The sequence below is a fragment of the Halyomorpha halys genome, unplaced genomic scaffold (genome assembly GCF_000696795.3).
Source record: "Halyomorpha halys isolate HHAL.00 unplaced genomic scaffold, Hhal_1.1 Scaffold577.1, whole genome shotgun sequence".
Taxonomy (NCBI): domain Eukaryota; kingdom Metazoa; phylum Arthropoda; class Insecta; order Hemiptera; family Pentatomidae; genus Halyomorpha; species Halyomorpha halys.
The window spans coordinates 393,621-417,417 of NW_027113760.1; the positions used below are offsets into that span (position 1 = coordinate 393,621).

Sequence of the window (23,797 nt, forward strand, 5' to 3'; positions counted from 1 at the left end):
TTAAGCTGTATATTCCAGAAGTTTAATTGTGGGATTAGTGTTTACAAAGTAGTGTTATATTTTATTTGTGTGTGTAAAAGTGTAAAAATCGTAAAATTGAGAGTTGGGCCTTTCGACATTTAAAATTATCTTAAATTATCTTAAAATATCTTAAAATACATGATATTCTTGGATGCCAACAATGTTTACGTTCGTTTTTTTCTACCATTTTTTATTTATTAATGAATTACTGTGAGGCAACTGTATTGACGGTTATCAATCAATTATGGACCAAGGTGTCACTGTTGGTATAAAATTTAATTCTATGTATTAGGTAGGAAAAATAAGGTTAAAACTATTTAAATGCCTGTACATTTTTTTATAATAATTTTTTCAATAAATACATTTTCTGGATATAACTCCTTAAAATCTGATATTTAAAAAAAAAGTCATTTTAAATAAAATGGTGCTAACCTATTGTACATATTGCACTTTATTTTTGTGACATCATGAACTCCGTTGTCTTGCGGGTTGTGACCAACAGTCAGCTTTACCTCAGTTGCAACAGGTTTGGGAGGTTCTCCCTAATGCGGATTGATCAGTCTAACCTCCTTATGTTGTGAAGAAAAGGCATGAAAAACTATTGATGCTTATTGTTACGTTTATTAAATACCGGAATTTAATTTTACAATTATGTAAAAGGACTTATATATTATCAATAAATTGACATTATTGTCAGTGTGTTCTTTAGTATGTTACATACTTCAAATGTTTTGAACCTCTGATATTCATCAATGCTGAAATATTTACCAAGTGTTTTTAAGATAATAGGTTTGTTTCATATTTTATAGAAAACGAATTTGAAGGCAGGGGACTTTCCAGAACGGTCTTAATCATTGGGGAAAAAATAATAAACCTAATGTTTATTTATTAAACTTGGTTTCAGTATAAGATACATCAAACAACTTTCGGTAAATAATAGCTACACAAACATTATTAAATATCCTGAAATTACAGGTAGTGTTAAACCGTATTTGTAAGTGTTACTGATCTAAAGTTCAAAGTATCCTTTAAAATACAGGAGTTAAGACGCTTGTGATTGTTAACGTCAAGCGTGTTCAGTACTTGGATGGGTGATCGCCCGAAATGGATAAATACTTAATACGGGAAGCCCATTTTGTGAGGCCCGTCAACCTACATGGGTCAACTCACAAAGACCGGTATCAAGACCTCACGTAGGTTTCAAGACTCTACTGCTACGTATACTTTCATCAGGAATCGCGGTGAGGAATTCCATGGTATCAAACAACCACCCATAGGTTTGGTCCATGGACGGTCTGCTTCAGGTAAGCAAATATAGGCCCTCATGCTCCTGCTGACCAAGGGTCTTGGATCTTAATCGATTTTTTTCTATCCTAGGAGCTATTTGTTGCTATGTGTTGCCTTCTCGTAAACAATAATGTCTGTACGAAGACCATATCACGTGACTAAAGTGTATGTTTATACATATTATCAGCACAGTAAATTTTTTTAGTTTATTTTTTAGTTAATGTAGAAAGTAGAGTTGTTTTTTTTTGTTGCTTTCAAAAGTTCAAGAATTAGAATTGCCCTACTTTCTGTTTTTCGTTTTGGTTGCCTGAAGGGAACAACACTTTTACTAATCATAGTTACATTATTAATCCTATTTTAAAATAATTAATTACTTAGATTTACATATAAAGCGGACTAAAGTCTTTGGGCTGATTATCACAGGGAAACATAATACAATTTATAGATACTTCGTTCAGTTACGGACTCATTTGTGATATAATTTGTCGATTTATCGTGTTCTAACGTAATGTAAATAAAAGTTCAAACATATGTAAGTAAGTAAATGTATCTCAGTTTTACGAAGGTTAATTTAGAGAATGTTTTTTGTCTTCCGATATTCTTTAGGACCTGAACAGTTGGGCTTGAATTTTATTTATCTTAAACTTATAGAATTAAACCATTGCACAGACATAATGTCTTTACAATGGTTTAGTAATGATTAGGCATTTTCCCTAGAGTTTTAATTATTTTTTTCTTTATTGTCTTAGATCACAGACAACAGAAATAAGTGCTCAGTTGATTGCTGGACTTATTTTGGTATCCCTTTTCCGCTGCTAAATATAATCCTCCGGTACCCCGGTTTTGAGCGGCAGTGACATTGCTCGAAATAACTCCCGTGGTAACCGGCTCCTAAGACTGCACCCTACGTCACCAGCCCATTCATACCCCGCTCTGTAACGGTTTTAGAAACTTTACCCGCCTCCTTCCTTCTGTTGCAACTGTTATTCGTTAAGATCGCTTTTACTGCATCAATAGAGTACGAGATTAAAATATAGCTATCGAATTTTAACGAACGGATGCCTATGTAGTCATTAAGATCTGCTAATCTATATGGATTTTGTAGTTATATTAGCATGGATTGTCTTGAAAAGAAAGTATCTTGATCGGAGGAAATAGAAGTAGTTTTTGATGTTTATCGTTTTCTGTATACTTGTTGTATGTTTTTATTAAATAAAGGTTTTTGATCATTAGACTTGTTACCTGATCTAATGATATATCATCATATAATGATTTATTACCTGATCTAAAAGTGTTACTTGTGTATTCATATTTCATTAATCTGAAAGGTTTTACATGTATGAAGCTTGTTCAATTATTATGACAAAATAAGAGCATTTAAATTATTATTTATTAAAAAAAATTAACAATATGAAAATGGATTTGGCAGGTTTTAGAATGGAAGTCCTCAATTTAAATGATCACTATTACACATTACTTTCCTAATTGGCTATAATATAAAATATGAATTAAATGTTTATTATTAAATGATTCCTGAAGAAAAAACACATTTACATGAAAATTCCTTATATTGACGTATAATAGGCAGTGTGCCCAATAGAAGTAAATGGGTAGGCGACTTGGACCCCCGATATCCACTTTCACATGCGGTCCGTGGGCTTTAACCCTGATTTTGCTTTCATTTCTTAAGCTGGTAGTGGTTGATTTAATAGAAAGTTGTCTTCGAGTTCTATAATTCATGTGAATATAGTTCCCATAACAAGTGTGTTCTTTACTGTATCACTAAATTATTATTTTTAGGCATTAGCCAGAACTAACATTCTAGTTAATGAATGCCTTTCAAGTTTGGTACGTATTGAAAAAAGATTCACAGTTCATTTTTGTTTGGCTTCATTAAAAGGTCTTTTTGTTGATATTTCTTTTCAGCAGGAGATTCGGCTAACAATGACATTGTTTAGCATTTTGTTGTATTACAGAATCCATTTGAATTATGTTGCTTTCAAAATTTTTATTTTCTTGTTATGTTTGTTATGTGGTACTATTTCTAGAAGGATTCTGCTAAAAGTTTTATAATTTTTTTTTTTGCGAAGCCAATAGTATTGTGACAGCATATTTTAAATTTTGGAATGAAGTCCATTTAACATAGAATAAATTAATTTATTTAATAGACCTCCCATAATGAGTAAATCGATGTTTATTACGATAGTGAAATCTATTGTTGCATTATCTTAGAGAATAAATTATGAATTATCATTTTTCTTTTACAGATTGAAGATCCGGTACGTGATGCCGTCTGCACGGCTGACTCTCCGCGAGGAGGACGTCTTGCGGCTCACGTTGGAGTTCCTCCACAACCGGGAGCTTCATATATCACAGCTGTCCTTGGAGCGTGAATCGGGTGTCATCAACGGCAACTACTCCGACGATGTTTTCTATCTCCGGCAGCTCATTCTCGACGGGCAGTGGGACGACGTGTTGGAGTTCATTCAGCCACTTGAAGTTTTACCGGCATTCGATATGAGGAAGTTTCAGTACATAATTTTAAAACACAAATACGTTGAACTCCTGTGCATTAAGTCAGAAGCTGGTGCCTTAACAGGTGGCAGTGTCGAATCTGCCGTTGACGAAGTGGTGAAAGTCCTCAGCGAGCTAGAGAAGGTGGCTCCTTCCAAAGAGGAGTATTCAAGTCTCTGCCTTTTGCTTACGCTTCCTCGATTAACTGATCACCTGCAATACAAAAATTGGAACCCGAGCAATGCGCGAGTGCTATGTTTTCGTGACGTGTACCCCCTCGTCGAAAAGTTCTTGCCTGCGGAAAGGCGGGCGAGTGGTGCCGGTGATAGTGCTGGTGCGGCTAGAAACGACCGACTCATTCAGCTCATTATCAAAGGTATCTTGTACGAATCGTGTGTGAACTATTGCCAAGCTAAAGCCGTCGGCTCGGCCGATCCCAGCAGCCACGAAATGAATTTTTCTAAATTATTGGACAGTTCGGCTGCATTTAGTGATTCAGATCTCAGCTTATTATCATGGCTTCAAAGCATTCCAGCGGAAACTTTTTCAGTTCCTTTCGAGCAGAAGACATTGAACGTTGATGTAGAGCGGTTAGAAAGGCCGTGCTTAGAGACTTCTTGGACTGAGCACATGCTCGTGACTCCTATCAAACCCAAGACATTCCCCTATTCCGAAATGCCTTTTAGAAGACCTCGATCAGCGGCAGATATAATGACACGATCTCTTCTCCCAGCTCTAGAAGGTTTACCGTTCGGGCTCCAACTTCAAAACCATTCTGCCGGAGGTAAGAAATCGAATTTGGCTGCGGGTGATAGTGAAAATCCCATGAGCAGATCATCATTCGCTAGTTTCCATCTTACCGGACTGAAGAACAACAAAACTATGAACACATCTGTAGACAGGTTATTCGAAAACGACAATGACGTCTTCCTGAGCAGCAGCTACACGGAGTTTCAGTTGCCATCTATCTCGGAAGGAACTAGCACACCATTGCCCGCCAGAGGAAGGTCCACGAGCCCGAAGAGAAGTATCGCATCTACCCTCCCTTCGACACCTTCCACTCCAGAACACAGGGGAAGTCCTGCAACTTCTAGCTCCACTACGGCCCGCTCTTCTCGGCGTGATTCCCTTTCGGAGAAGCCTCTTTCAACAACTGTTGTTTTTTCCGAAACCAGTTTCGAAGGTGATTTGGTAAAAGAATACCAGAAGATAAAGCAACGACTACAGGAAAACAACCAGCGGCCTGAAGACAGGTAGGAACTTTTCATACATATCTATTGTAAATAATATAATCGCTGTAGGTTGTATATTGCTGCAGTGAGAACAGTCTTACTGAATTTGCAATTACTCAACCTCTCATAATAAGTTTAGAAATGAAAAATAAAGTTACTAAAAAATTTTGTTTTGTGCTTGATAAGGACCCTTTGGTGTTACTAAAATAGACTCCTCATTTTACCGTGATAGCAGACCTGAATATTTTTTCTGTATTCTTTTTTTGGTTATATCATATTTTGTTTCAATCCAGATGTTCGGGTCTGGCGAAATGTCGGATATAAAACAAAAATTAATTGAAAATGCTGTGTTCTGATTTATTTGCCATTTCAAAAACCAAAATAGAAAGAAAATTCAAATTAAGTAGAAAGATGTAGGTTTTGTGATTTTTCCCTTTCAAAATGGCTGTTAACAAATATATGGTTTTGTGGATGTTAATTAATCTGGTTAATGTAAAGTTAATCTAGTTATCTGAAAAAAATACTTGAAGGGTTTTTTTCGTTTCAACTGTTTTTGATTAAAAATTTACTTACTTAAAAAACAATTCGGATTAGGATTAAAAAGCACAGCAGAATATGACACAAAGCAGATTTCCTTTTGCGCCTTTGTGGTACAAATCTGTTGTGGCCTAGCTTCCACTTAATGTCACTTGGCAATGCCGACCGTGTCTGTGCAAACCAATTCTTATAAGAAATCATTTAATTTATATATTTAAATTATATAATTTTTTAATAATAAATAATTTAATTAATATCCATTTTAGTCTCAAAACCTTTTATTTTTCTTATAAGTCCGACGTTTCGGCCAATCCGGCCATCCTCAGGGACAATCTTAATACAATTTTGGAATTATATAATATAAAAACTCTAACTCCATGCAGGCTATTCTGCCCAGGCCAAACAACAATTTCTAATTAGTCAATATTCACTTAAAACCCAAATTAAAATCATTTATCACAGTCACTATTCCTTAAAAACTTTTATCACAACTGTTATCACAATTGTTTATTGTGATAAACTTTAAAAAACTACTTTTTCAGTTGCCATTTTGAACCTGATTCATAAAATCTAAATATACTTCATATACTTTTTAGATCACAAAAACTACACCTCTTTACCAAATTTGAAGTTTCTAATTTATTAATATGTCAGATAATCAGGACATATTCTTTTTCAATTTCTGTTTATTTGATATGCCCGTGTTTTGACCCAAGTGTGTGGATTGAAACAAAATTCGATAAAACCTAAAAAATAGAAATAACATTTTAAGGCCTGTTATCCCGATAGAAGGAGGGGTCCAATTCAATAACAAAGGGTCCACATCAGGCGCAAAATAACATTTGCATGTAACTTTATTTTTCATTTCTCTCGTTGTAGAAGGTGGATTAATTAAAAATTTAGTAAGAATACTTCTTGTCTGTAGATTTTTTAAAAATATTTATTTAATGTAATTTACAACAGTACAAAATAATAAATACAATAAGTAAATTGAATGAATGTTTCAAACACTTGAAATTCTTGGGAAGGAACCACCCATTGGTGGTGCTTCAAGCATTAATTTAAATTAGTCCCGTGGCCATCTACTTTTAACACGCCTCGAAGGATTATCAGGGATTGTTATGGATGAGAGATTAAGAACTAAGGGATTAGATGGGTAAGGAGTTTAGAATGAAAATACGCTTATCTGTTTTGGGCTAAATCTGCAACGAATGGGATGTCAAGATCTTTGTAGATGAGTTTATTTGTAACGTAATAAGGAGCATCAAGGATTTTATGTAGGATTTTGGATTGTAAGGATTGGATGCAGGAGGAATTTGATGGTTTGGTAGAGCCCCAGAGGTTAATTCCATATATCCAAATTGGTGTGATTATCATAGTTCTGTAGAATCATAACTAAGTTATTATTTTAGTTTAATTCTTGTTATTAAACATTGTGGATCTCCTTAATTATATTTTTATTACCTATCTATTTTCTTTTATCATCTACATACACAGAGATTTGCATGTTTATCTCTTTGTCTTTTTTTTATTATAATAATAATGTGAATCGCTAAATCACATGAAGGGCTTCAGTACTTTGTAAGGATGTACTGTTTTTTCAATAACGAGGTGATTTTTTTCTCAACAGCTTTAAACAAACTGTAATAATAGTATTACATATTATTATTAGACTCTTTCTGTTATTCTTGAATAAGGGTGGCACCTGAACAACACACTAAAAATAATTCATTACACTACTTACTACTTCAGGCTATAAATTTCTTCTCCTTTATAATAACCTCACGTTTGTCCTCTTAAAACTATCGTATCTAGTACTACTCTGAATATCACTAAGTTACTATGATTGTACTATTTTACTTTAAAAGGATCCACCTTTGGTACACATTCTCTATCTAATATATCTTGTACCTATGCCATTATACTAATATCTCTTGTATTACCTATTTAATTTTAGCCCAGTACCTCTACTGGCAGTACCTCTACTGGTTCAAATGTAAAGGTCGTAACGTCCATATTATAATAAAAATATATACTGATATCCATACTACCTATTGTTTATAACGTACCTCGTTAAGTCAATTTTCTTAGCCATAAAGGTACCTTACTTCTAAAATTTAATTACACTGTAAAAGATATGCAGTTAGGAGGTTTTGGAATTAGCATTGCGATATAGTGATTCTTGGCTTTAATAGTGCCATATCTGACAAAAAAAAAATTCTGTCTTTCATATATTCTGTAGATTGTACAGTTAACTGGAATTACTTTTTATGAGCCGTACTACCTTTGGGTCAATCTATAGGACGACCCGTGGAGAGAAAGTAACTCCAGTACCCGGTACTACCTTCGGAATACGACCTAATCAAAATTAAATAAAAACTTTTTTTTTCAAATGTGCATTGAAATTGAAAATAAAATCAAGGCAGTGAAATATTCTAAATATGACATCTTTGCACCATAGCTTTACCTTTTTTTTCTTTAGAAATATTTTCGATTCCGAGGACTTTGTAAATCTTATTTTTGCGGTGGGTATTTTGACTGTATAACAGCTTCTATAGCTTTGTTTTATACCGATCTATTATAATTGCTATCACAATTAATTTTATTAAGCAACCATAATTTTGATATAGTAAACGTTTATTTCGCTTCAAAGTTAAGTCTATGGTTAGTTCTTCAGTAGACCTGGCCTTGTGGACATATAACAGCGTGACGCCCTATTTTCTGCTACCTTTTATTGCAATTTGTTGCAGAATATTCTAGATTTGGTTCAGCTTTCACCACTGATCTTATTTTTTGAGATGAAATTTTGATTTTTTTTTTTTAGTAAATAAAAACAAGTAAATCATCCATATCAAATTACAAGGAAAGTACAGTTGAAGTTAGTTACAGTTTTAGTTTTTCCCACTTGGCTTAGAATCATCAATACCAAATAAACCTCATTAAATATTAGAAAAGGAACAGCTTGTTATCCGTCCTATATACCATAATGATAAAATTCTGACTCGTTATCCGAGAATCATCATAATGACTTATCATTTAATTGGTTGTTTTATTAATGGGGTGATTTCCTGTGATGGTGGGGTGATTTAATTTTTCCTTATTAGTACTAATAAATGATGTATTAAAAACAGTATAATTTTACCTTAAAATCTCCTGATAAATAATCAAAACAGGAATATCTGACTCTAAAGCATGCTATTTACTGAGTAAAAAGCATGCGTACCCTCAGTTTTCTCTTGATACTAAAAGATCAAGTAAAATTGCTTGATTTTATAAGCTCTACAAAGTACTTTAAGAAAAGTCTAGAAGCTCATGTTAATCGCAGTTTCCTAATACCTATTTGACCGCGTCCCCTAGACCCGACTATTTCATTCGAACATAGCCAAAGCCGACCGAACAACAGAGTATCCCACCGAGGTGGTACTTTCGGTTTTATTAGGCTCAAGAGTACTCGAGGGAGAGTTCATTTTGAGTTTTTGTTTTTCTTGTTTATGTCGATATAGATCTCAAAAATCTAATTAGTGTTCAAGAATACCCTTCCTCGTGGAATATGCACCATACAAGTTCTCACCTTCGGGTTTTACTAAGGACTGTAGGTAACTGTTGCTGAGGAAATAGGTGCTCAAGTTGAGTTAATAAAAAATTGTTAACATTATTAAATATTTATAAAATGTATTTTGTTGGTGTTGTAACTCACCTAAACGAGGGCTGATAAAAGAATCGGAAGACTCCTCCGAAAGAAACTCATTTACCGCATTATTGATCAAATAAAAATAATATCCTACTGTTCACAGATTCCATGAGTTCATTGTCACTATTGAATAACAAATCCTATCGCAGTACTGATTTTTCAAATAATTTTTAAATTTAATTGGTCTGACCGCACAGTTTATCTCGATACTAGGGCACTAGTACATCCCGGACAATTGAAAATCTGAACAACCGGCGAAAAGCTGCATCATTGATCCCGCCAGCAGACTGCTTTGATTGACCCTACAACGACCTTTATTCTCTAAATTGCAGGTAACCTTACCAACACAACAAAAAACAAATTAAGAATGGATTACTTCATTGGAAGACATCAATCCAAAGTATCTACGACTTCGAACTGTACACATTACTGACCCAAGAATAGTTACTGTCAGGAACATCTTGAACAACAGATAGACACTGTAACGTAAGATTAACTTTTAATCGCATACTGACCGCAGGTATTTGATAGACACCGGATTAGCATATCATTTAGCAACTTTATTAAACGATAATAGCCCTCACATTCTGGAAATATTTGATCACCTTAAGAAAACAAATATGTTCGGGTACATATCACTAATTCCATTTATTCACCTATTTATTATATCAATTAATTATTTACTGTTATCGAATAATTTTATTTTATTTATATATATTTTTTTAATATTAACTGTTGCTATGATATCAGCTAATATATTCTAGTATAGATATGACTATATTAGAGATGCTTACAAGATTGAAGCTTAGTTACATAGGCTAACCTCACCATCGCTCTGGATTACATTATATTATATTAAAAAAAAGACTAAAAAGAATTGGTTGTACCTAGTATTTTTTCTTGTGCCCTCCGCTTCCTTTTATTGTAGGGAGATTCCCATAGCAATAGTAAATCCTTAAAGTCTGTTTCTTCTTATTTTTTATATAACCCATAGCACTAAACGAACAGGTAGTGAAGGTCAGATGTCGGCTGTATTGGTCTATACAGGTCTTCAACCAGACCATTCGGATTATTCGTTTCCAGGCTGTGAGGCTACGGTTTAAAAAAGATTTTTAGTTCCCTAAATTACCAGAAAAAGTTTAGTCTAAGTTGTCAGTTATTTTATGATAAGTTAAGTAAAAAGGATATGTTCCTCCGCCATTTCATTCTAATGTGGCAAATGGCAGATAAAATGTATCATTGAATTACTCAGACGTTTTCAAATATGTTAGTGATTGATTTGTTTGAAATATATTTCCAGTCATCAACATCACAATGTAGATATAGTTTTTAGGTTTTTCGTGAGGCTCTCTGTTAATCGACAGATGTATATATATATTATATATACTATATATATATATATTAGATATATTAGAGATAAATTCAATGTTAGCGATTTTTATTTTAAAGGATTATTTCACATGTTTATAGCTCGTTAAACATACGCCTTCTTGTGTATTGATTACTGAAGAAGGTTTCTTCAGCTGTGTTTTCCTTGTCAGCCTACTCCATGTTATTTTTAGATTTTTGACTCTCTCTGTGAGAATGTTGACCAAGTGTCCATATGCTTTTTTAGTATAAAGTGTGATTTCTTTTACTATTTGTTATTTTTTTTCAACTGTTTTAAATAATTATTTATTCCTTTCGGTGTTGAATGGGAAAACATATTCAATAATGTTTGTGGACAAGAACATTGATAAATCATGGTTACATGAACGCTTTGTGTGATCAGATAGTTAAAATGTTTTCTAAGTTTCTGAAGTTTTTGCATTTCAGTTTTGTATTATAATTACATTTTTGTAGCTAAGATATGTATTATACAGAATGATTTTAAACAGGTTTTTAGGACAAAGAATAATTTAATACTAACATGAAATGAATTGATAAATATAAAAAAAAGATAAATATCAATAATTATACAAACTCTGGCTTAAATTTGTTAATGAGTACCAATTATCAAGATTTTTATCGTATCATTTATAAGCAGTTTTAATGTTTGTATATTGCTTTTGACCGATTCGTTTGGCTTGAAAAATGCAGGAAAAGATAATCGATGGAAATGAATAAGTTTTAGAAATCCTAAGATTTGAATTGTAACTAGCTAGTTTAACAAATTTGATATGGAATAAAATCTTGGACAGATTTTTGATAAAACGGAAATGTCTTCCTACAACAGTAAGCTGTGTTCGTTCAATGTAATGTGAAGTGTAAACTACCCTCGTTATCGAATTTTTATCAGCTTTGAATTAAATTTAGTTGTGAAAAACGAAAAATGTCATTAATGATTTAGTTCTTCTTTTTTATTATCTATCCTCATCTATTTCGTTTGTTGAGAGATGAAATTTATTTTTACACCGCCCCCCCTTTTTATTTTAAATGCCCAACAGGTCCATAACATTTTAGCTATGATTGCTATACCACATCCGTTTTTCCGTCACTTTCTCGCCGTTTTAAACTCGACAGCTTCAGTCCTATAGTGAAGTCCTGTAGAGTGGGGCAAAAATTCGGCAAATAAATAGTTTTTAACTATTTTTGTTTCTTTTTGATCGCACCCTCGACAATCTCCTTCATATTTTGAAAAATACGGTCTGTCATTTAGATGTATATATGTTAACTAAGTATCCTTTTAGTTACTACCTAAAATTTTAATTGTAGCCTATTTGTATAGATGCATTGGAAGCAGACAGCGTAACTTTCAATGTTATTGTTACAATTGTATATAACAAAGAAGAATAGAATGGAGAATAGAGAGATATATAAATAATAATAAAACTATTTATATGTATATTAACTAATGTTTGTTTATTGCTTGAACTGAGGAGAGAAGCATGGGTATTAAATGGATTAACAAAAAAGATTGAAAAGCAGTGTTCATTGTCTAGAGGATTTTGAGTCTAGCTCATGACGACGTTCTTCTGATTATGGGGGCAGAACGAGGACAGTTTGTGAATTATATCAATTAGATCATTGGCCAGGTTTTATTTCGCCTTGTTGTATTGAATCGATTACTGGTTTTGGCTCGCCTGGCTTAGTTATCTGCACCGGATGGCACGCCCAAGGTAAACTCCCGACTAAAATGTCGAGCTTTCGTCATCAAAACCGTGGGTTGATCGGTATGCTCAGGTGCTTATAGTGTCTTTAGGTTAATGGAAAAATTTTAATAAATCTTATTTCAATATGGTTTAGTTCTGATTTACTAATTGATATGTGAGACGTATTATTAAATAAGTCTTGACTAATTCTTTATTAATTAGTGAATGAAGTATTTTTGGCATTCCCCATATGACTAGTTTTAATGAGATATCAATGTAAAGTAGGTATAGATATTTTTCTAACATCAATCCTGGTTCTAGATATTGCTCCTCAAATGATTCTATTCACGTTTACTATACTTTTTCAGAAGCTAGCGGTAACATGTTTTTCTGTAATAAAAAAAAATTGTTTTGTTACAGTTTTATAAGGAATTTATTCATCCCAAAACTACTGAACCGAATTCGATAAATATTGTTAGAATCGTTTAATATGAAATAAAAATTTAACAATTGTAATCATTTTTATCATTATTGCAGGCTATTTTTATCGGTGTAATATATTAATATACTCCAATTTAATTCAACGATAAAACGTTTGAATATTACGAATAGACTACTGTAAGAATTGGTTTTGTATGTTATAGTTCATATTTAATATTGAACTAATTCCAATCAAAAGTTAATTAATGTTAAATGTATTTTGTATGAAGTCTGGTGTTTGTACTTCTCTGAATTATCTATAGAGAGAATAGCTAATGTAATTAATTAGTAAACTAGTTAGGACTTGTTGATGCCATAAGTAATCTGTAATTTTTTAAAGTTGAAAAGACACAGTAAAAGAAAACAAAGCAAAACACACAGGTATTTTAACTTATTCTGTCTATACAAATTAAAAGAAATAAGCTTAGTATTTTGGCAAGTTACCTTTAATCTAGCAATAATAGTTACAGGATGGATTTTTTTTTAGATTTAACTAAATACAGATTATACATATTTAAAAACAAATATAATCTAATCTAAAATATTTATGTATCTGTTTCAATACAACTTATGAGTGTGTTGTTGACACATTATTGTTCTGATGTATAATGTATAAAGTTTATTTTTACTTCAGTTTTCTTTCTCTGCCAAAGATTTTAATAGCAAACGGAACGCTATAACAAATAAAATCAGAAAAGATAGCATTTTTTTTTTTTAATATTTCCTTTAGATAATATAAAAAAAGGACTGAGTCCAAGTGGTTTCAGAATCAAAGATGGGCGAAATAATGGTTACTAATAAATAGTTTTCTTAGTATTTTTACCTTTCTTGACCAAATATATAAAAAGAATAAATAATCATGGTACATATTTGGTTGTAATTTCTCATTCTTTTGTTACACCAACTAAAGAAAAAACATACAAGAAACCTTGAATAAACTCGTAGCAAGCTATATTTCGCTGAGCTTGTGTTTATTTATATCTGCACGTGTAATATTGGCGTGGAAGGGTAGACGGTGCCAATATGAGGGATGCGCTCTCGCCCTGTGCCAGAACAAATAATCTTCGTAAACAAGTGTAAATACTTGTTTAAATGATTTATTTGTATTGTAACTTTGTTGTGGAAATCGTTTAGATGTTTTGTATGGATATTTGTACTTTATTTTATCTAAGCCAGTCATACCAATCATACCGAGCATTATATCAACAATTACAAACGGGGATCGAAAATTACGATCACTTTTTGTTTGATAAAAGTTTCCATAACAACTTATTTTTATTTTCCTATAATGTAAACATCAAACTTTTTGATTTCGATCATTTTTTTTTTTTTACTGTTTTCATTTATTTTCGGAAGAGAAGAAAATAAAAATATTACTTAAAGATCGCACACTGTCATAGAGATTCATTTTAACTTTTCGTATTTCTAACATATTTGGGTCCCTTCATGTGTTTTCGGAGGTGTAGAAATTGAATTTTGTAAAGAAACTCTTTTTTCTTTTGCTTTTAATTGATTAACATTATTACAGACTTGGAGACTTTGAGAAATATTGAAAACTCAATTTCGAATCGGATAGATTACTGTAAAATGGTAACTCTTGATTTTTTTGAGAAATTTATTACGAATTATAGATTTTTTAATGTTGGATTGATTCTGGGTGAATGAATGTTGTTATTTAAAAGAAAAATTATACATTTGGGGAAATATTATGTAGGCTTTTTATTATTGTTAATATTATTTTCAGAATAATAATATAGAATAAGCATAAATCAAATCAGCCGCTTGGAGAACCGCATGCATCTTCAGCGGAGTATTTGAATATGGAAAAAACAAAAATTAAAATACTTCTTGGCGATTGTTGTAAAAAAGATTTTCTTTTCTGTAATTTTTTTCTTCACATAATTTATTTTAAGTTTTAAGTATGAAAACGTTAAATTATTGTAATTCTCGTGAATTTTTACGTGGGTTATTGAAATTTTATTTTCGGTTTCCCTTGCAAAATGGAATAATTCTAATTTATTTAATTTTTTTAGATATTAGATAGAGGCTTGGGACATCTTAACCATAATTAACGAATCTATTTTTTTATTTAGTTTAAGACAACTTACCCAATTTTTTTTTTCAAAAACACCTAAATTATGTTTTTTGGGGTTTCCTGAAAAAAAATTAAATTGGGATTTATCGCCCTTGCTTCTACAGGCCTCATTGATAAATTACATAGATATCACTAATCTAAGGTGGTAAATTTATTCTTTCTTTAACAGTATTCGAAATTATAATTTACTTTTTTGTATAAATTATTCCTTTTTATTATATATATTTAGTTTTGTGCTCGCTTTCTTTTTATCTTATGTTTTATTATTGGAAGAAGAAAACAATTATGTAGTATATTTTACCCCGAAAGAAATGAAACTCATTATTATGTTATATTGCTCTTATTATTATGTCATGTTCCTCTTCACCTCCTCATTGGTTCAGAATCAGTACAAGTAAGATAATATAAAAAAGAAGAATATAAAAAAAATTTAAAAATTTATTTCGGTCAGTTCTCAACATTTACAAAATATTACCTTGTGTTCTCTATTTCCTTCAAAGGAAGTGCGACTAATAGCTTATTCACAGTGCTCTATTGTAGTCTAGCAGACCTTCATCTTGATGGGCAAAATTTCTTTTCCAGCAGGCTGATAAGGGGTCTAGATAGTTTGTGTCTTGTGGAAGTAAATTCATAGTCCAGCCAATGGCAGTTTGAAGTGGAAAGTTCTGGTGTAATTTTTTTTATAGCTTACTTTATGCTTTATTTTATTTATTTTTTTTGGTTGCTGATCACGAATCTAAATTAAAATCTCCAAATGTTTCTTTTTATTATATTTTGCATATTTACCGTTAACAACTTTTTACATTAGGATTACATTTTGCGTATAAAGCGTACTATACAAGTTATAAACTGGAAAAGTGAGATTGTTAGTGTTTTAGAAATAATTTTCTGAAATAAACAATGGGCAACTTCAGATTCCTATTTCGTACTGACTACCAAAAAAATATGAAGCAAGCTACTAAAAACAATTACACAACTTTCCACTTCCAAGTCCTTTTTAACACCATTTGCCTGGACTCTGTGAGTCTAAGCGTTGCTAAAAATGTATACGAGAATATAGGTTTCTAAATTTAAAGCGTCCATCTATTTCTAGTTTAGTATCGAAAGGGATCTCGTATTATTGAGTCTAAATATAAAATGTTTTAGTTCTGTTTATTTCTAAATGAAAAGGAATCCAGATACTGGATTTATGTAAACTTTTTTTTAAGTAAATGATTAAATGAAATAAATAATATCTGCTTCTCTTTTTTTAGCCATCTTGATTTATTAAATGATTTGTTAAAAGCATTATCTGTTTTCGCTTCAGAGGAGATTTTTTTCTTATCAACTGTGTTACTTCTAAGAGTTAAATATTTGTCTTATTATTAAGGATGTTATTTATGTTGTTAATTTTAATTAAAATATTTAAAGTGGACTCGAAGTGGAAAAAAATTGATTTTATTATATAATATGTATTCTTTTTTTAAATAGTAATAATAATGATAAGAATGTACGAACTTGGGGGTTCAATACTCATTTCTTCTAGATTTCATTACAATTGTAATTGTTTTCTCTAAACTTTGTTTAAATTCAAGTAGGTATATTGAAGCTGAACTGACACAATCCTCTCATATTTTACAGATTACAAGTACATATGTCAATAATGGGGAGCGTGGTTACCTCAGGCCTGGTTTTATTATGAATGTGGCTCCTAGAGAGTACATTCAATATCTATTTTTAGAAGTTTCAATTTTTTTATATAACATTGTCTGTCAAACACTTAACGTTTACAAGCAAAAACAAACAATGCACTCAGAAAACCTTCAAATAATTTTTTTTTTTTAACTCAGCCCTTTCTATTTCGAAAACCGTCAGTTTTTTTTTTATCTGAATTTAGATTTAAGATATACGTATGTTGTTTACATATATGCTTTAGAAACCCGTTTTAAATCCAGTCTTATCAAATTAATTTTTTTTCTCTCATAAATTTATGGTTCTTTATCTGAATAGCAACTATGGTTTGTGAGACGCTTTCTAGACCTACTTAGTTAAAAGAAAAAAGTAATTCCATATATTATATTAGATTGATGTATATTAATTGATGAATAATTCTTAGTCCTGCGGTAGCCTTACCGTTTCCCTAGAAGGCCACATTCGGATTCAGATACTTCGATCTGAGTGTTAACGCAAGAGGCCCAAGAGGCCCTCCCAACGCTATTAGGAACTTTGTGGAAACTTGTTATGTAGGTTTTGTTAGAATATAAAATTTCGATTTGAATCTGAAATTACTTTTTTAATAAGAAAGAAATTATGTTTTACAAAACATTGTGTGTAACAATTAAAATATATAATCAGTAAAAGACATTTAGCCATGATTGTCTTAAAGTAACCAAAATCTTTCCCATACCTAAACACCAACCTATGTTGTGTGTAAATTGTTACTAATGGGTAGTTTTTGCACCAGTAATTTACTTATTGCTCATATGATATCATGTCCATAAAATACTTTTTTATAGTGAATGTATTTAAATTAATAAAGTAATGTTTTAATATACTGATATTACTGGTATTCTGAATTAATATTACCCTTTAATCAATTTATTTCGACAAAGACCAGTTGGAGAAATGCTCACAGTTCCAAATACATCAAGTTAGGTCTCCGTGAGGTCAGTAGTCAAACGATTTGAACCTAGGCCAGATAGGGGAAAAAGCGAGATAAGATAAACCCTTGTATACGATCTCTTAGTATGTTTTTTCAAGTCAGAAATAGATTGTATATCTGTTGAGTGTTGGACAAAAGGTCGTTCACTTCCGCCAGCTGTATTAGCTATCAATGTCAAAGTTTGAAAATAAAATTGTAGATTAGATTAACTGGTGTGAGTTATTAATAGTAAAACTCTATTGGTTTAAAAAAAGTATTTATATTATATAATGCGTGAATTATGATAGTGCTTAACTTATAATCGATTATTTTAATTAGTTAATAAATCCTTGTAATGAATCAAGATATTTGATATTTTATATATATGATATTTTATGGATACTATGAGTATCTATAAAATATCATACTATCATAAAATTTCTTTACTCTTTTCCCGTCTTGACTTTGTATTTTATTAAAATATTTTATAATGTTCATTAATTAAATTTTTTTACTCTACTTAAAGTGTTTTATTTTGACTAATACACTTTGTTAGTTTGATAATCAAGATCCTTCTTATCAATGCATTTATTTTATTCATATTTTTTCATCAAACGTTTGGGCCTCTTGCGTTATCTTCAGGATCAATAATCTTTACCGTAGTTACATTGTTCTTTTGATTTTTCTATAAAAATATTTGAATACAAGGCAAAATAAAAGTATGGTATTTCTTGTCAAAGAACATTACTGTTAAAAATTATTTATTCAATAAATAGATTTAAACATGCTTCTCGTCAGAAAGGGGAAGGGATAAAATTCACAGGGCCAGAGTTATTAGCCCCCGATAAAAGTTGACTAAAATTTATAATATATATTTTACGGTTAACCTAATTCATTGTTAATATGAGTAGTAGTAGATTTTTTAAATTATAAAACATGCATTGCAGTTTTATGGCTAATGCTTTTATTATTTCATTACAGTTACGATTGTCATAAAAAACATGAACACTCGTAGTAGTAATAAATAAAATGAATGAATCAATGGTTTGTACCTTGTTATTTTGATTTTTCTAAAAAAATATTTTAATATAAGATAAAAGAATTATGGAGAAAATCAAAAGGACAATGTAATTATTAATAAAAATGTTGATCTTAAAGATGGGGAAAGACCCTCGAAGCGTAGGTGGAATAATATGGAAGAAATAAAGAAATTAATAGAAAGGACTTTTCATGAAAATATCTAATACAAAAAAAGAATTCTTCTTTTATGAAAAAATTTTTATAAAAAAATACAATGTATAGTAAATTGAGATCATGTATATACAATGTTTAAGTACCAATGAATTGTGTAGTGACTTTACTTATTACAAATCAATCAAATTAAATCAGTTACGTTAGTTAAATTGTATAAAGTGACACTTTTCTTTCTATAAATTCAAAAACTTGGATATTCATATTACACAAATTACTTACTTACGTTTACTATTTAGTCACAAAAATTATTTAATTTGAACACATTCGAGTCATCAAACTTCAGCTACTATTAGTCGTGCAACCTTGTCCTGCGTTATCACATCGGGTTAATTTACTAATTCTTCTCCTTTCTTCAAATATAGTTGATATTGAAGACTATGACGGTAAAAAATAAATTATAGCTACATAATGATTAGTATCTTAACTCCTCGTTGGTTCCTCTCTCCTAGGGAGTGTCGTTCGGCTATATCCTGGAGCGTCCCTCACTCGGCACCGTTACTTCACTTTATCACCTTCTATTTCTCATTCCCCTTCTTGCCTCCATCTTTCTTATTATTTATTCAGACTACCCCAGAGGTCGATAAACTTGGTTGTGCTTTATCGGTTATTTCATTCCTATTTTCGATCGCTTGATATATTACATTAATCGAGATTTATATTTATTTGCATTAGGTTGATCAATGTACTGAGAACATAAATAGTAATGGAGGTTTCCTGTCATGTTATAAAATATTTTTATGGGGGAAGAAGTAATTTGTTTTATAGTCCATATTGTCAGTTCTCTAGTTTTATTGTAGTCAGAAGTCAAGTTTTAAGTTTTCATGGCTATTTTATTATCCCTTTGTCATACTCTGAATATTTTTGATCGAAATACTCTTCTAATGTCATTTTTCATTGTAGTAATGGTTCTGAACTCATCTATTGAAAATTTATCATGTAAACTTTTGTTTATATGATGAGGAGAGTAAAAGTTGCTGTCGAATTGCATTGTTGTTAAAAATAATCACACTGTTTTATTCAATAATCTTATTTTTATTTTTTCCAAAGTTCCATTTATGTAACATGCCCGTCGTCAGGGAGGGGCTAGGGGTGGGGTTAAAATCCCCGGGACTCGGATTGTGAGAGGGCTCGATAAAAGTCGACTAAAACATTTTTAATTTCATGTTTAACCTAATTTATCAATACCTATGTTCATGTAATGTTTTTATTATACAGCATGCATTACTATTTCATATTTAATCCTTTCGTTATTTCATTACAGTTGCAATTGGCTTAAAAAATTTAAATACCAAAAATGTATGCAATATATATTTTAAAAACAAGGAAGGATCCTGGGCAATAGCTTAACAAAAGCAGAAGAGGGGAGGATTTAAGGAGATCAAAGTTAGGAGTAAGAGTCTAACCAGTATGATAATGGAAATAAAATACCTAAGTAGTGTAGATTATCAAATATTTAACTATTGATTTAAATAAAAAAGAACTATTTTGCTACTTAAAACGTAAAAATTACAGAAATAAACTATTATGTATTAAAAAACAATACGCATAGTCAAGTAATGGTATCTAATTTGTAAGATGGTAAATTATTTCAAATGGTTCATGCTTAAACGTTAATATAAAAATATATATGTAATAAAGAGTTTAGAATGAAGAACTTTTCACAAATTTGCCTAATATAAAACGTTTTCAATATAGAACGTTTCATTTTATCTGTTTATTAATGTTATTGATACAAATAAAAACATATAAAATATTGAGTGAGTAACTTGCCCCGCAGTCGAGCTCATCTGATGACAATCCTGGATTTAGAAACTGCATTTATTAGAATTTAACTTTTTATTCTTATCAGCTTTTGGCATGGATTTATCTGGCAATTCTTTGCATTCATGGGTCCAAGGTGAGTATCCAATCAATATCGGAAATTAATCGTTATCATTTCGCATTACTTTTTTGTTTTGTTTTTTATCTTAGCTCTAATCTACTTCGAGAATAAATACAAATATTTTAGTAGAGTGTTACCAAACATTTAATTTTTTTTTAATAATGTCAGATAAGAAAAAAAACAAACATTGCCTTTTAATAAGAAATTATTCTTGATTACAAGAATTTCTCCACATTCTTCAAATTGTTCCGATGTGTCAGAAAGGCTTCTGTTAAACGGAAAGTTAGGAGGGAATTTTAAATATTTATTTATAAATAAACAAAAAAAAAACTGGTTACAAAAAAAGCTAAAATGGATTCTTCAAGTTAGTTTATTATCATACCTATCACATTATTAATTTTTTTTTTGTTTATTCCTTCTTTTTATGACGTTGATTAATAAATACTGTTCCTCGGTCTGCATGATTATCTTTATTTATTTCTTGTTCTCTGAGCATTTTGGTTAATTAACGATAAGGATGAAACAATATGTATATAACAGTTGTGAAATAAAATAATCAATTAAAAAAAAAGGATAATTATTATTAAAACAGAAAAAATTCTACAATATTGTTTTATATTGATTTAATAAAATTGAATGTATTAGCTTGTAATTATTAATCCACTCGTCAATTTCTCATCGAGTCCATACAGAGATCTTTAGATAAGGCTAGTTACATTTTAGGACTTCCTTTTCCTATATAGAATATTAATACTTCATGGCTAGAAACCAGCTGAAGGAATTCTTTAACGTAATTTTTCACTTTTAATTTCTCATAAGTCAATTCACTGTTAGGTCACTTTTATTTTGTTTTTAGTTTATGTTAAAACACTACAAAAATATTTGTATTTTCATTATTATAATTTGATTTTATCTCTAATTATTTGTTGAATAAAAAGTAAATCTCTCAATTCAAACATAGTCATTTTAATTAAGTAGAAGTAATATCCTGAATCTTCAAAAGAATTTGAATGCACTAACAAAAGCATTTTGGGTGTTCTTAGTAATCCCAAGAACATACTATCTTTCCTTTTTCCAATCAGAATTAGTAGTCGATATTTATTGCATTGATTTTCTACTTTAAATCGTTCAATGAACCCAACATAGAACTAAGTTCGGTTATTTTGTTTTGTTTTCTTGTCAATAATTTCTTGTTGCACGCTAATTTTTTTTTAGAGAGTTTTGGTTCCCAATGTCTGTTTGCAAAATCGGACACTCCGGAATAGCCGAAAACTGGAAAAGTGTACATATTATATTAATCATTTCTCATATACATACATTCTCTACACACCGAAAAAACAACGTGTAAATCGAATTAGTATCTGCAAAGATACAGCGCATTATATTTAATACCGATTTTTAAAAAAAGTATTGGGAATGTTTCCATTGAAACAGGTTCAAGAAACCGAAAACTGTTAATATGAAGGAGATGACCAGGAGTAAAGTTTAGAAGAAACATTTCCATACTTATATGTAACATGAAAACTTTATATAACTTTATAACTTATGCAGAGATATTAAGTAAAATTAATTTATAAAAAATATAGGATAAATTAAATGTGGATAATTATAATTAGCCTTGATGAGAATTTTACTAATGAAATAAATGAGGAAAATTAACAAAAATATTGTTATAATAAATAATATTAATGCTTGAACTGAGTGGAGGAAGGTTACAAGTTGTGATAAAGTTTTAACAAATAGTGACTGATAAATGCATGTTAATTTTTGTTTTTGATGTAAAAATTGACTAATTAGGTAATTAGATATAATGTAGGATATACTTATTAACAAAAGAATATGTTTACCTAATGTTTTAATGTTTCATAGAAATTGTTGTTTTGAACTGGGCAGAATAGCCTGCATGAAGTTGAGTTTTTAAATCATTTAGTTCCAAAATTGTATTAAGGAAAGATAAATTATAAATAATAATGTTAAGTAATTTGAATTGTTGAAGATCATCCATATGATAAAAGCTGTTTTGTGGTAGATTGTCCCTGAGGGTGGCCGGATTGGCCAAAACGTCGGACTTGTAAGAAAAATAAAATGTGTTGAGACTAAAATGGATAAAAATTAGATTACTTATTTAAACATAAAAACTTTAAATTTTTAAAGCATTACATTTGCTCATCTAAAAGATAATTAACTTGTCTGAAAAAAAAAAAATCGTGATTTTGACAAGGAACTTGCCGAACTTGTTCCCGTTGTGAAGAACCACCAACATCTTGATCGTACCAATTAGGCGAAAAACTGGGGCTTGCTGTGACTAAACGGTAATACCTGTTAACTTAATAGCTATTACCGTTTAGTCACATTTGACCTTCAAAAATAAATCATATAGGATCCTACAGAGTTGGGATCCTTGTACAACATGTCAGAAAATTAACGCATAGTGTATATAAAGTGGCTGGGTAAATATTTGTAAAATGGAGGGAACATTTAATGATCTCAGACACATCAGATATTTTTATAAAGGACTTGTTACTTTTTATTTTATTTGTTAAAATAAATTTTTTCTCCTTTTTATGCTAGATTGATCCTTTCTAAACATATTAAGAGAAAATGAATGTCCTTTTCTCGCATTCTCTCTCCCCCACAACGTGTTATGATTGAATATTCAATAATTTATCTTCATCTCCTACATTTCCTTCTAATTAGCTGTAATGTATGTTAATAAAAGTTATCTCTTCTGAAATCGTTATTTAGTGCTTACCCGGAGCAATTATGACAGTTATCAAGTAGCATCATTATTTTTTTTATTTTGATCTTGCTAGAAATTATAAAATACACAAGGATGTTAAAGTTGTGTGTGGTGTACTTTGTACCATTATAGGATTAGAAAGCTAAGATTAAATAATTCATTTGCAATTAGCTGGTGACAGCGCATGGTTAATTATAATAGTGGCTGATATGGTGTTGGAGACCATTTGTCGAGGACAGCCTTAGGCAGAGGCAGCCGGCCGTACCTGTCCCGTTATCTTATTCCCCATAATCTACAGGATTCGCTCTAATTATCACTGAGGCTCCTTTCCTCTTGTTGAATAGTAAGAAAGGTTGTCTCTTTGTGAGTTAAT

The 23,797-nt window shown here is 30.8% G+C and overlaps 1 protein-coding gene across 3 annotated transcripts in view; it reads left to right on the top strand.

Moving 5' to 3' along the window:
- Nucleotides 1-23,797, top strand: part of LOC106684402 (WD repeat-containing protein 47) — a 353,715-nt gene that overhangs the window by 26,165 nt on the left and 303,753 nt on the right. For all 3 annotated transcript variants that reach the window (XM_014426461.3, XM_014426460.3, XM_014426463.3), the window contains exon 2: nucleotides 3,576-5,075. In XM_014426461.3, the coding sequence (XP_014281947.1) occupies nucleotides 3,595-5,075 (1,481 nt within the window). In that variant the 5' untranslated portion in view covers nucleotides 3,576-3,594. The remainder of the gene's footprint in view (nucleotides 1-3,575; nucleotides 5,076-23,797) is intronic.